The following is a 15,397-nucleotide window of genomic DNA, read 5'->3' as shown; positions in this document are numbered from 1 at the left end:
GACTATACAAGTAGCAAAAAAATGCATGTTTAGTTTTTGGTGACTGGGGATACATGTTTGGCCTTAACATCATGTACCTGGAATGCGATGGACCTCTTTCCTGGGAAGTTTGGGAGGACAGACTTCCATCAAAGGAGTTTCGGTGGCAGCCTGAAATGGTGGCCTTGGGGGAGATGGAATCTGATTGGGTTTCACAGACCACCTGGAGGCCCTGTAGGAGGAGGAGATAGCAAATTAATCACGTTTTCCTTCAGGTGTACCCTCCAGACTCAGCTGTCACATTACATACATTAGTGTTTGTTTTTTAACTTAAAAAATTGTAGCATAGCTCCTTTCACAGTCATAGACCAAGCAATTTTTTCTTCATCTAACAGAGCATGGAAACACAAGTGTCAATCTAAGCATTAAGCAAAGTACTTTTATATACTTGATTTCAATTTTCCCTTGACTCAGTCCATTTTCACCTCCACATCCAGTATCCACAGAAGAGTTCCAAACCAATAATTCATCAAAGATATGCCAACAAATAGAGTCATGAGGCTGACACCAAGCAACAGGTTAGCAAGAGCTGATCAAATAGAAGCTAGACATGAACATAGAAGTGCAAAGTCCAGGTTTTTCCACCACTCAGCAGAGGAGGGACACAATCTATATTTTTTCCAGTTGGATGCCATGACCTTTATTCTGAGCAAAGGCTCAGAAGCTAAAACTGCACACTCTGTATATTGGACATAGTGCTTAATTAATGGAAGGGACAACCAGGGTCTTTTAATAAGGGTGATGCCCGGTAGTAGAAGGCACGGAGAACCAGGGAGGGGAGTTTGGTCTTGAGGTAATGGATCCATTACAGGTTCCTAAGAAGGAAGGGATATGATGGAACAATGACACCTGGCATATAAGAAGCCTCTGTGGAATGGGAGTTAAGAAGTGATGCCTTAGGAAGATTAGTCAGACATTATTAATTGTTATTTATATGAAGCAGGAGAGGCTAGGGGTAGAAAATCCAAATAGGTGGTTCAAGCTTCATTCTCGTTATGAGAACTTGGATTTAGAGGGTAGTAGTAGAGAATAATAAAGAGCACATCTGAGCTACATAGCAAAAAGAAAACAAAATGTGATTTCTCAGCAAAAAAAAAAATCAAATAGAGAGGATTAAGGAAAGTGAAATAAGACATTTATGCACTGTATCTAAGATGTCATCAGTTAGAAGATACACCATAATTTTACATTCAATTAAGGAAAAAGCTAGGACTCTTCCTATCAGTGAGGACTTCCCATTTCATACATATTAAAGGAGCTATCTCAGACTTATGTAGGTATAGCTTTTGATTATATATTCGTTCGATGTGTCTGTAAAAAGAAAAATATAAATGAAATAAATTGGTGTCAGCATATCTAATTTTTTTTTACATTTCAAAATTTTAACCCAAAGTTGTTGATATATGATTTTTAAATGGAATAATTTTTTCTGTCAAGAATGTTGTTTTGAAAAAGAGTGCACCACTATACCCTCTGACATATTCTAAAACCATCAATCCCGATTTTGTAAATTCATGCTGTGCAATAATGACAACTATATCAAGACTGCTACCAGGCAGGGAGACTGTCAGAGGACAAAGATCATCAAATACACTCAATTTCAAAAATGTTAAAAGTGAAAAAAACAAAAACAAAAAACAAACCACGGTAGAAGAGATGAAATGTAGCATATAAATCCCAGTGTCTGTATTCGGCAATTGCTCAGTAAATAATAGATACAATAGCATAATAGCACCTCAAAATTTTCGGTTTGGAGGGTTAAAGAATGATGATACTCCTAGCAATAATACTCCATCATTTGAAGAAAGGATCCAATTTTGAGGGAAGCCAGCAAGGTGCATTTTGTGCATGTTGAATTGGAAGTGAAGGCAGGTCACTGGACACATGCTAAGTTAGTGGCAGGAGCTTTGAACTACTCTTGCCTGATTTCTTTCTTTTCCAAACTAAATAGCGCATGACAAATTTCCACGGAATTGTATTCCTTTTATTATGCATATTGTTTTATTGTATTAGTCTTGATTCCTCATTAAACTTTTTGTTTCTTTGAGGGTAAGACTATATATTGTTTCTCTTTTCTACACCCTCCTCCCTACCTGATACAGCACTGTCATACCTACATTGGGATGGCCTAACAAATATTAGGGGATTTAATAAGTGACTTAGAACAAGATGATTAGTTAACATGGGATGAATAATGATAGCTAACATTTAATGTCACATGCTAGCCTTTGAGATAAAGCACTGCTTACTACACACTAACCAATAGCTGAACACTCGTTTCAGCATCCCTACCCACACTTCTGAGAAGGGCATACAATTATTTCCCACACTGGTAGATATGAAACTTCAGAATGTTTAAAGTTTTACATTCAGGGAGGAGGAGCCATCATTGAAGCCAAGTTGTATCATTCTAGTACTCGTGTCTGACCCTTCACACTATACAGTGTCCAAGGAATAACCACTCCTTTCTTCTCATAATAAAAATGAACTCACCTCTCCATGGCTTGTGTCCTGATTTGGTGATTCACAGGTCTGACTGTTAATAGGAGAGCTTCTCTTAGCTGCAAAGATGGAAGAATTCTATCACAAATTTTATAAGTTCACTTTATTTCATAAGTTCATTTCATTCTCAAATAAAAATGCCTATTTTAACAATTCATTATCACCTTGGAAAGAAGACATTTAATAACATATGTTGTAAGATAAATCAAATAACTAATTCAAAAATTAGCATTTCTAGGTCATCAATCTAAATCTTGTTATCTATTCAGTCTGACTCAATAGGTTAATATGCTAAAAAAGCTGTCCATACTGAAAACAATAAAAATTAAGATATACATAGTACTTAAGATCTACATAAATACTTACCTGCCAAGTCTGTTACAATTGTTACATATCAACTTATTTGACCCTTAAAGTAATCGTATGATAGCATATGGTATATTATTATACCCATTTTACAGGTGAAAACATAAAGCACAGCAAGGTAAACTTGCCCAAGGTCACACCTTTGTATGAAGGTTCCAGCTCAGGTTATCTGTACTTTCATGACCACAATAAGCTGCCCCTGAAATAAAATTCAAATCCATTCCATCTTTAGCTAAAATGGCAATGCTCCATTTGAATTGTGAGTCATCTGGTGCTGAGAGGAAAGTGGTTTACCAACCTCTTTAACTCCTTGAGGGTGAGGATATATCAACAAGACAAGAAACCTAGGGGAGTGTCAACCATGTGCCATTGCTTTCTCTTCTGTCCCATTGTCTAAGCTGAGTTAATTTCCCTCAGAAGCTGGGCACCATTTCCAGTCCTCAGGGATCAGGAAGAGGGGAAAAGAATCCATTGTGTATATCATCCAGAAGCAAAGGGAGGGGAATAGTCCAGGTACTTATCACGTGGACAAGAATTCTCAATAGTTTTTATACATATGTTAAATGATCAATGATCTTTAGGTGTGAGAAGAGAGAGGGAAGGAGGAAGAGAGAAAGAGAAAAAGAGAGAAAACCTAAGTTTGAGGTGACCTCTACACTCATATAGGAAAATGAGAGGTCTTAAACAATAAATGAAAAAAATGTTTTACACAAAGACATGGCTTTTCAGTAACATTTTTTTACTGTACCATATTTTATTTTCTTATATCTTATTTATACCGTTTTTAGTTTTTTAACCTCCTACATGTCTTCTCGCTCAGATTATTTTAATCCAATGAAATTAACCTCATTACATTCATGGGGTCTGAAATAGAGCACTTCTGGCTATGACTCTTTCCTTATTTAATAGTTCCTCAATATTTAAACCATATGACAGACTGTTACTCTTGATTTTATAGTTTATTTCAATAATTCATGTATTGTATACATGTAAATTGTGGGGTTAGTCTACTTTTACTTTATGAAATATGTCATCTTCTTTTTGAATGACTATAGTAAGCATGATATGTCACTATAAACATCTTATCCTATAGATAAATAACATGGCACTCCTAGTCTACAAAATTCCTTAACATAATTATGTATCTTGAAAACTTGTGCTAAGTTACACAGGAAGTTTAACTGACTTACTCAAAGTCACACAACACGACAGCATATGCCCTTGGTCTGGAGTTTCTCATCATGAGAATGACTCCCACACTGGGGACACCTCAATAACCCCATGGAGAAAGCTTCTTTCTCTTGGCTTCTTTAAGGGCAAATGCTCCCATCACCCTCCTTCCCTCCCATGAGCGAGTCTGCTATGACCATCCCCCAGGCCCAGGGTGTCGGAGGCACCAACCTGTGATGATGTTCCTGAGGGGCTTCACCAGGGCTGTGAAGCCAGAGACTTCGGGCTGCCTGTGCTCCCACATGGGCTGCCATATAACAAGCCCGCTAGCCAGTCGGAAGGTGAGGTCAGATTCCTGGGGGAAGAGAAGATCAGGTCTAAGTGGCCTCTAAGAACTAGTTGAAGGGACTAGTCCATGCAAGGATTAGCATCACTCACGAAATTATTTTCAAAACGGATTGACTTTCCAAATCTTTCATCACACAAATGAGTGTTTCCATGGTAAACCAATAGCTCTAGGTCAGTAGTTTAAGTTTAAAAAATTTGGCTCTCTAAAGAAATCTCAATCACTGTACTGTTGATATTTGGCTCTGTTGACGAATGAGTTTGCCCGCCACTGCCCTAGGTCATCATCACAAGTACTACGGAAATCACGGTGGTCTGCTTTAGGCAATATTAATATTTAATTAAAATTCCGCTTTGGGCAAAGCATGAAACACACAAATTATTGTTTTGTAGTCAAATAGCCTAGGCCTGTTTATTTCAAGTCTTGGCAGATCTCTCTCCAGTGGTAATCATTATTATGCCTCTTAATTATTTGTTTTTCTTCCTCATAAGGCAATATCCTCAGATGCTAGCTATTTGACTTTCTATTCTCCAGTCCACCTCTTGTTCTTGCATTTCACGGAATCAGGAACATATATTTAGGTCCTTCCTAGTGTATTCTTTTGTAGTGTTGCCTTCTCAACAATCTTTAACTCCTTGAGGGTGGGGATATATTAGGCATCTTCCCTTCCCCACAGCCCCTGTCATCATAATGCTTAACACAAACAATAGGAATTGGGTACACAATGCGTGCTCAATAAATACTTGCTGAATTGCACTGACTGTACAACCCGAACTCACTCAATGTATCTACAATTAAAGGTCTATCGCAGAAGCACATTTTGTGTTTCATCGTCACATAATTTTGAAAGGCTGTGTTTAAGATGCATTCTCATGTTGCATAAGTACAAACATGTGACATTCTGACATTACACGTGAAACAACTCAGCCTCTCAAAACAAAGCTGAGATGGAAGCAGAGATTGTGGTAGATTAATGAACACAGCTGAGACCCAGGCATTCACTTAGGGAAGTGATTTGCAACCTTGGCTTGCATATTATCATCGCCTGGGGAGTTGTAAAACACAGGAGGCCCAGGTCCCATTTCCTTCTCTTCCCAGACCAATTAAATTAGAGTTGCTGTGAGGTTTCCTAAAGTTCCCCCTGGTGACTCCCCACACATAGACATGTTTGAAAACCATTGATCTAGAAAGATGAGAGCTGGGAAGAAACTGGAGAAAAAGTAAAGTGATTTTGCAAACGGTGAATCAATGTGGCTCCGTGTCAAAGGCAGCCTCAGCTGGAAAGGCTGAGGAAATGCCCAAAGAAATCTGCATATGGGCAGAGAGAGGGCTCTTCGGTAGGCTGATGATTGGGATCCTGGCACCACAGCAGTGCCCACCACAGGAAAGCCTCAAGGACTCCCCGTGGAAATACATTCATTCTATAAGCATTTAAAGACCAGCCACTATGTCCCTGGTACTATTTTAGGTTCTTGGAAACCTCAGTGAACAAAGCATACAAAAACCCCTGCTCTTCTAGCGCAAAGGAGAAAAAGCAGGTACAAAGATGTGTCAGGCAGTATTTCTGTTTTAGACTGAGGATCGCCAGGGAAGGTTTTATTGTGAAGGTAACTTCTGAGAAAGGAGCTGAAGGAAATGAAGGAGCTGCTATGTAGATTTTTTTTTTTTTTTTTTTTTTTTTTTTTTTTTTTTTAAAGAAAGCATTATGTGAAAAGGGACCAGCAAGTGCCAGGTCCTAAGTATGTCTCATGTGTCAACAAATAGCCAGGAGTCAAGTTACTTCAGAACAGCAGAAAAAAATATGGTCAGAGAATTTACAGAGTTCCAAATAATACAGGGCCTGATAGGCCATGATGAGGACTTTAGCAATGACTGAGTAAGATGGGAAGCCACTGGAGGGTTTTAGGTAGTGGAATGACATGATTGGATGGACCATACGCTTTGGTAGAATCTCTCAGGATATTGAGCGTTAAGGGCAAAGGTGGAAAGGTGACTTAATTAGGAAGCTCTCTTATCATCTAGGAGAAAGATGATTAAACTAAGGTGCCAGTAGAGGACACATTCTGGACACATTCTGAAGATAGAGTTTACTGATCAGAAGTGGAGTGTGTAAGAGAAAAAGGTGTCAAAGATTTTTGACTTTGTCATTGATGAGATAAAGGAGGAACAGGTTTGGGGATATTCAGGAGCCTAGTTTTAGCCATGTTAAGCCTGAGATGCCTGTTAGACATTCAGCTAGCAATACTGAGTAAAAAGCTTGGCAGGCAGGTCTGGAGTGAAGGTGAGTACAACCCTGTACCCAGGAAATGGTCATGGGAAAGGCTGCATGGCATTACGTGTGGTGTTAGAGCCAGCAAGCGGAGAACTAATAGCAAGTAAAGCTTATCTGATTTGTCTCCAGAAGTGCAGGACACCAAATCTCAATTGACTTGGTTTCAATAATTTTGCAGTTTCTGAGCTCAGTCCTTTTTCCATGTTTCTTATAAGTAATCTTGACACAAATCATATTCCAATAGACATAGCAGCAGTGAGCTCTTCTACTAAACCTGGTGACACATCACTCACTGATAGTTACTGTCATCACTTTATTTCACCCAATATATGCCCAACTAGATAGTGTATCTCTTGAAGACAAGCTGAGACCTCCTTCTGTAGTGTGCACTTATCCTCGAGCATCAGACTTATTTGTGGATTAATTTTAGCTTGCCCAAATAACACCTATAAATACACTCTTCAGACCTGAATATATGCAGAACCCATGGCCTTCTCTTGTTTTCCTTCACAAGTTCTCTTAAGTTAGCTGAATCCATAAACTCTGGAACCCTAATTCTGCTTCTAGAGTCCCATTTAATGGGCCACCCAATGCTATGTATACATACATGACGAGAAACTGATAGCTGGAGAAGATAATATTTATCATTCAAACAGCTAAGGGGCATACAATAATTTCAGGTACTGAAAAGTACCAAGAAAGAAAAAAAAATGTAGCCAGGGACATAAATGCTTTCTGACATGGTGACATTTGAGTTGTGACTAAATCCACGAGAAGGACATGGCCATGTACAAACCTAGGAGTAGAGCATGGCAGTGAATGTTTCAAATGGAAGAACAACCAGTGCAAGGACCTGAATGCAAGAATGAACCTGTCCAGTGTGAGAGCGGAGGTTAATGAGCAAGAGGGAAGCTGCTGAGCTGGAGGGGGATGAGACCGAGAAGGTAGGCAGGACCCAGGACCTGCAGTCCCATAGGCCAGGGGAACAGTCTTAGTTAAAGCAATGCCTTCCATTGAGTGTAAGCTTTATAAAAAGACTTTTTAAAATGAAAAGTTAAAGCTTTCAAAGTAGCAATTTAATTTGACTTAACAACATTTAAAATTTTTAGTATGCTTCATGGGCAATACAGCCAGTGCATGCAAATAATTTGGGAAATTTACAGGTAATTTCAGCTCCATTCCTAGAAGCAATGGGATAGCTTTTATTGAAAGTAAATTTTGCCTGGCCACGGTGGCTCAGTGGTTGAGCATGGACTTATAAACCAGGAGATCACAGTTTGATTTGCACTTCTGGTTGTGGGCTCAATCCCTAGTGAGAGCATGCAGGAGACAGCCAATCAATGATTCTCTCTCATTACTGATATTTCTATCTCTCTCTCCCTCTCTCTTCCTCTCTGAAATCAATAGACATATAAAAATAAAGTAAATTTTAACTAAAACTAAAATGGGTAAAAAGACTCATTAGTCCACGCCTCTCATAGTGGTTATTAATGGTCTCGACAACCATCTTCATATATAAATATATATATATTACTAAATTGAAACATCTATTCATTAGGATCCTAATATTCTATCAAAGAACAGTTGAGCATATTTATTCCTTCTTATCTCTCATTTTAGCATTTAGATGGATTATTATAATTAATTAATTCACAGAAATGAAAAAATACTTTTTTAATTTCATTCCATGTTCTGGAATGCTACTGTGCCTTCACATATATGTACCCTGTGTTGGAACTATCCACAGTTTTATGCAATGGAGGATCCAAAAGCTTAAGTCATACCACCAAGATCACACAGCTGGAGGCATGGTGATTTCAGATGATATTGTCGCTTTCAGATCCAAGGAGTATATGGATATACTTATATTTTAATGCAATTGGTTTCCATGCAATCCTACATTTTGTATTTTATGCATTTAAAAATATTTGGAAAGCAATTCTTGGTTAGGTTGAACCAACCTGCCAAAAAGTCCACAGCACATTAAAATTAAAAACTCCGGTCTAGATCCTGTATTATAATAGAAGTAGCTACAGAAGTACAAAGGACATAATGCCTTACATAAAGTCTACACGGAGGAAAATATTCATTAACGCTGAGGTTTGAAGAACCATGAGAGGAACTTAAGCCCCAGATCATGCTCGAATTTATATGCCATATTTAATATGTTGGACATCATCTTGGGTTAAGCACTGAATATTTTTAAGTAGGTAAATGATATATAGAGGACTGTGTTTTTAAAAAAAAAATAATTTTCAGTAGTTTAATATAAAAATAAAACTCTTCATCTCTTGTTTTGCTACAAGATCATCCAAAGACCCGGACACCAAATATGGGAATACTACTTAAAGCTCATCTTCACTTCTGTCCCCGCTCAGCCGAACACCGCCTTTCTGCTCACCTTGATCCTGTGGACCAGAGGGGCAAACAGGAACACGAAGAGCTCCACCGTGGCCATGGAGTTGTGGAAGATCTTCCTCCGGTTGTTCTCTTCGTCATCGTTGGAGCTGCTTTGGCAAGGCAGCCCCGGAGAACCCTGGTTTTCAATCTGGTGGATGAAAGCACTGCTGCTGCCACCCCAGCTGGATCCTCGGTCTGTGCCCCCAAACCGCTCACTGTTGCAGTCCTGGGGGGCCTCCAGGAGCATCCAATGGAGGGTGTGAAGAAGTTTGGTCTCAGCAACACCCAGTTTATCCTGGTGGCCTGCATGGGATACCCGCAGAGTCAGGTTAAGGCAAACGCTGTGACCACAACAATGGATGTCAATGTGGGGTCTGGAAAACATCCCGGCTTTGCTCTGGGAGACACTAGCATTTCTCTCTGCCCCTTACAACCACCGCTGAGAGGGCACATTCATTTTGGGGGGTTCTCCCGGGAAGCAGTCTTTGCAGAATGACATGCTGTCACAGGAGGAGAAAATGCATGCATCGCATCTCCTCAGTCAGACACCAAATACCGTTGACCCTGGAGGAACATGGCTTGGAGTACAACAGTCCATTCAGAGATGCAGATTTTATTTCCCATAGGCAACCCTACCTATCCTTGTGCTTTTGCAACTGCAGATTCAAACAACCAGGATTAAAAATACTATTTCAATCTGCCGTTGGTTGAATCTGTAGATAGAGCGGCAATCTTCAGAGTTAAAAGTCATATGTGGATTTTCACAAGTGGGGAGGGGATGGCTATGCATCTACCCACTCCCTAATCCATACCCTCTAACTCTATATTTCCAAAAGGGCAGTAGAATGGTTAACAACATGAACTCTAAAGATAACAGCTACTGTATTTTAGGCAGTGTGACTAGGAAAGGCACCTTGATGAAACGAACGTTTGAGCAGAGACCCAAATGAGGGGAACGAATTGGATGGAAGAGAGCCCGAACACTAACGTGGGATAGATGACTAGGATAGACTGTCGTATGATAAAGGAAATCTACAAAATACCTAAAAAAAGAAAGACAATCTTTATGCCTAGGCATGCCCGTGCATACGATACTACAAAGCAAATGTAGGTACTTTAGGATCTGGGAGAGCAAAAAGGACAACTCTGATGGGTGAGAGTCTTTAGCTTTCCTATAATATATTCCTGTTTAAAAGGATAATATAGTCATGTACTTCTTGTAAAATTAATTAAAAAATAAGAGAGTTAGTTCCCTCATTGGTAAAATGGAGATAATAACAGTACCAACATAGGGGGGGAGGAGAGCAGAAAATATGTGCACAGTGTCTGGGAAATAGTTAATACTCAGTAACTGTTATGAATGCTGAACACAAAGGATGATGGCAGGCCCTGAGGAAGTAACACAGTAACACAAGTAACACAGGTGCACCAACCCAGCTTGTTCCTGTTGGAGAGGAGGGTGGCCGTGCAGTGGAGGACGTGAGGCAAAGCAGCTTGCACCAGCTCCCATCTGGAAATACTCTGGATGGCTTCGGAGAGGGCCGGAGAGAGGCCATGCAGCTTGTTTTCAACCAACACTCGTTCAAAGGACTACAGACACAAAAAGAAAGGGAGAAAGCATCTAAGCTAAGGGTTCAGAGAATCTGATTGGTGAAAATAATGGCACCAAGGTATTGTAGACCTTAAAAGATGCAGATGAGTGGACCCGATTCTTCAGCGTGCACTTACATTGAATTGCATTGCTTTTTTTTTTTTTAATGCAGTAGTTCAGCAATAATTTCCTATTATCTACCCATTTTCAGGGTTTTATCCAAAGTATATGGCTTGAATTATTAAATGATTATCATGCCCATCAAAATAAGCTTACTCTAGCAAAGAGTACAGCACAATTCATTCTTGCAATTTTGGGGTGTAATGTTTTATAAAACACTACTAAGTCATCCAAAGAGGCTGTCACAACTGCATTAACAGAGTGGAATGTCTTTTGTAAATGTGTCTTGAGGAACAGAACATGTGTCAATATTCAACAAGTGATAAATAAGGTATACTTTTTAAGAACTCTAACTTTGGAAATATTAATGTTTATTGCATGTAAATGGCTAATTATTTTGCATCTATAATCTGGTAATAGATTCATTTTATAGATTGTAAATAATAATAACAACAACAACAACAACAATAATAAAATACTACCTTAAACAAAAGTCAAAAAATAAAAAAAATTGAACTTTGGAGTCTCTGAGTTACTATCCCATGTCCCCAGCAATGACTGGGCACAGGACACTCCTTACCAAATGCCTGGGGCCATAAACATACCTGTTGAGTAAAGAAAGAAAGGGAGAGAAAATGGGTGGGTGGGATGGAGGAGGAAAATGTATTTTTCCTTTGGTGGCTTAACTCTTCTATCCTGGCCTGGGATATTTTCTGAGAGGGTAGTAACCCATACAAAGTTTGATTGACTCAGGTTTTTTTTTTTTTTTTTATTGTTTATTTGTTTGTTTGTTTTAAAGGAGTATATCATTATAAAGTGTTGAGGAAAGTAGCTACAAAATATAAAATCGATTTAATAATTATTTGACTTGTATGAACAGAACCCAATTGGCACTCGGCACCCCAAATGGTGTAGAAAGCTGTGTAAATGCACTCTCGAGTGATCACAATGGAATCCCAAGTGTTCGAGAGGTATTGTTGTAATTATTAGAATACTTGAAAAAAGATGTGGTTTAATGCAGATATTCTCCAAAGGAAACTATTTACTTTTTGATCCATAAAAGGAAAATAAGAAACTCATAATGAAAAGCATGCTGAAGTTTTGGTAAGGAGTAAAATCAGAGATCCAGTCTTTTTTATTTTTAAAGAAACAAAATAAAGGCTATTGGGTATGATGGCAATGCAAATTCAAATATATTTAAATTTCTCAGCTTTCATGTAACTTTTACTAGGCAAAATAGCTTCCAATTTAGATATTTATATCTCTATATCTATGTATCTATAAATGTGACTTAGCTACTTAATATCATGTGACATTAAACATGTCAGACATATCTTTGCCAAGAACAAAGAAAGGTTAGGATTATTTTAAGCTAGGATAATTGTAAGCCTGGTTTAAAGAAGGCTCAGAGATTTCAGGTATGAAATGACTCTAACTTGAGAATAATAGAAAACAATTTCCATTAAAAGGCTCTTGTTAGAAAGTTAGATTTTTAAAATATCTCTGTGACAACTCTGAAGGGCAGGAGATGCAACAGCAAAACGTCCATCTTGAGACTGTGTGAGTGTGAGTGAGTGAGTGAGTGAGTGTGTGTGTGTGTGACTCTCCATTTGGCTTCCATCCTAGTTTGTAGAAGGTCATCTATGTAGTAATTTACAAATATTCAGGGTAATATCTATATAGTTAGGTTTCCACATTAAGTTAAAATATATACAATGTGAACTCCAAATTTTAATGAAGTTTGTGGGAATCCTACTTTATTTGCTTCACAATCTCATATCTTTTATAAAGCATATCTTTTATAAAGCATATCTTTTATAAAGCAGTTCTCAATTTATAAAATGGGAATTTGTAGGGATATGGGATTCTCTTAAAATCTCAGGACAAAGCATTCTATTTTGCATAAATACAGGGTGGGCAATTACCAGCCTACAAAATAAGTCACAGTCCAGTTGGTGTGGTGCAATGGTTGAGCGTCCACCTATAATCCAGGAGGTCATGGTTCAAACTCAATCCCCGGTGGGGGGTGTGCAGGAGGCAGCCGATTGATTATTCTCTCTCATCATTGATGTCCCTATTTCTCTCTTCCTCCCTTCCTCTCTGAAATCAGTAAAAATATATTTTAAAAAAAAGATAAATTGTAAGTAAGAATATAAAATAATAACAATAGACAAATAATACCAATAAATAATACAATAAATATAATGCAAAAATAAATTGTTTTGGGTATTCACAACAATAAGCCTACTTTTGCTCACCCCTGTATTAATCTCATTTCAATAATTATTTTATATAATCACTTTCAACTTGCACAAGAAATAACATAAATGTTCAGAATTGCATGTTACTTTGAGTAGTTCATAGACACTAATGTTAGGAACTTTCACTATATAACAGTCATAATTTTGTTAATTAAGGACATAATTTATTTCTCTTGCTTTGCAAGGCCCTCCACCACCCAATTATCTGCTATTTCTCAGCCCTCTCTTTACTGTTCCATCCCTCTTCTCACTGTAGATGAAGGTCCTTCAGACTTGCTATTCCCTCTGCTCTTCTCTCAGCTACTTCCCCTTCCTTCCTTCAAGTCTTTGTCCAAGGCCATAAACCTTGTCCATCTACCATTATTAGAATGTAAACCCCACCCTAGTGCTCCCTAATCTCCTTTCTTGCTTAATTTTTCTCCATAGAGCTCATCACTATCTAGCTTACTATCTATTTCACCTTTGTGAGTAGCCTGTCCCCCTCCCACCACTAGAATGCAAACTCTGTGTTTGCTGCGATTGCTCTCTCCCATGATCTAGAACTGTGCCTGGCACATAGTAGGTGCTCAATAATATCTGCCTAATGAATTATACATGTACAGTCAGGACTTTTTAATGTCTTTGGGATGAAAATACCACACAGAATATGGAAATCATTAAATGGTGAACATCACATACCACACAAGAGGCTTCATATTGCTTCCCCAGTTTAGGCCTCAAAAATGCACTGAAAAATTAATAGAGATATTTGTTATCAGCATAAGTAATTATTAGAACATCCTTATGACATTATCTTCCCGTGAATAAAACATAATGCTACAAAACTCAAATTCCATGCTTGTTAATAAGCAGGTGTGGAATGGCTGACCACATTTGCTTTTACATATGTAATTACATATATGAAAGAGATGTCCATCTCTACATTTTCTGTTTTGACTCTTCTTCTAAAGATTTTGCCTAATCAGATTCTAAATCGCCAGAAGTGGTGTATTGCTCATGTACAGTCCTATTAAAACTGGAAAATGAACACAGCTTGTGGGTCATGATTTCCAGAATCCAATTTCTCACATGATAAATATTAACAACAACAACAACAACAATAACGAGGATGAGGATGGAACCCTTGTTTCTTGTTTGTGGGAATAGGTTTCAGGGGCTTCCTCGGGCGTCGGGGGCAGCCTCATCAAAGATCATTTTCTCCTCCGGGGCTTTAACCAGGAGCCCTGCGCTCGCTGAATCCGAGCAGAAATGGTTAACAAGTGGGCACAGCAGCGATTTGCCCAACAGGAACCAGAAAAACAACAACAGGTCACCGGGCCGCAATGACAGCAGCAGGAGGAGGGCAGGCACATCGGAGGCAGGAGCACAGCCAGTCATCCTCACCTCCCTTGGTTCCCTGCCCCCTCTCCCTGGGCTCTCTGCCCTCCCATCCCCTAAATAACACACACATATATTTAATCAGCAACTGCCCGCCTGCCTGCAGTCAAACTTCCCCGGAATATTTCTAAATGCGTGCTCCTGAGCGGGTGCAGAGGGCTTGCTTTGCAGCCTCCTGGGGGGAGCTGCGGGCTGAGCCGGCTGCAGTGGTGACGGTGGTGGAGGTGGTGGAGGTGGAGGAAGAGGAGGAGGAGGAGGAGGAGGAGGAGAGGACCGGGCGCCCGGGGATGCCCCTCCCAGGCCGGCCCTCACCTGGTTTGCCGCCACAGGAAGGTCTGGATGGGCAGGGGGATGCCGCGGCCGCCGTCCTGCTCCTGGCCCTCGGAGCTCTTCCTCTTCACCATGATGGTGGCTCCGGGGAGTCTCACGGCCGGACCCAGCCTTGGCTCCTCGGTGGCGGCTGCCTCCTCTTCCTCCTCCTCCTCCTCCCCCCGTGCTTCTCCCCAACTCTCATCCCCTCCTTCCCCCAGGCAGAGCCAGCTCTCCCCGCCCCATCCCGGGTCCTCCTCCCTCCGCCCCTCCCCTTGCGTGGAGCGTGGCTGCGGAAGGAGGCGGGAGGCGGGGAGGGGGTGCCCTGAGGAGCTGTCCGCGCTCCCTGCTTTCAGCACCTCCCACTGTGGACAGCGGCCATGCCCTCAGGCCCTGCTGCTGGGGAGAGCAGGGGCTGGTTGAGCAGCAAGGAGGGGTGAGGGGGCAGGGGGAGCCTGGTCCAAAGGATCCAAGTACACATAAGGAACTATTTGACATTGAAATTGGGACTCAAAAGAACTGTTGGCCCAGAAAGGAACTCACTACAAGACTGATTCATTTGCCTCTCGGCAATGGCTTGTCTCAGTTTAGGTTCTTACAAGGGTATTTCTTGGATCACATGATCCCACACATCTAGAGGAAAT

The 15,397-nt window shown here is 40.1% G+C and overlaps 1 protein-coding gene across 17 annotated transcripts in view; it reads right to left on the bottom strand.

The window, feature by feature from the left end:
• UNC80 (unc-80 homolog, NALCN channel complex subunit) overlaps positions 1 to 14,936 on the bottom strand; it is a 167,642-nt gene extending 152,706 nt beyond the window's left edge. For all 17 annotated transcript variants that reach the window (XM_084893323.1, XM_084893324.1, XM_084893337.1 and 14 more), the window contains exons 1-7: positions 14,757 to 14,936; positions 13,746 to 13,794; positions 10,529 to 10,685; positions 9,097 to 9,398; positions 4,309 to 4,432; positions 2,533 to 2,600; positions 78 to 211 (exon numbers count right to left, since the gene is read on the bottom strand). In XM_084893323.1, the coding sequence (XP_084749449.1) occupies positions 78 to 211; positions 2,533 to 2,600; positions 4,309 to 4,432; positions 9,097 to 9,398; positions 10,529 to 10,685; positions 13,746 to 13,794; positions 14,757 to 14,848 (926 nt within the window). In that variant the 5' untranslated portion in view covers positions 14,849 to 14,936. The remainder of the gene's footprint in view (positions 1 to 77; positions 212 to 2,532; positions 2,601 to 4,308; positions 4,433 to 9,096; positions 9,399 to 10,528; positions 10,686 to 13,745; positions 13,795 to 14,756) is intronic.
• Between the last annotated feature and the right edge of the window lie 461 nt (positions 14,937 to 15,397).

Source organism: Pipistrellus hanaki (assembly GCF_964339955.1).
Source record: "Pipistrellus hanaki genome assembly, chromosome: 8".
In the NCBI taxonomy this organism is placed as follows: Eukaryota; Metazoa; Chordata; class Mammalia; order Chiroptera; family Vespertilionidae; genus Pipistrellus; species Pipistrellus hanaki.
This window is presented reverse-complemented; position numbering and strand designations above follow the sequence as displayed.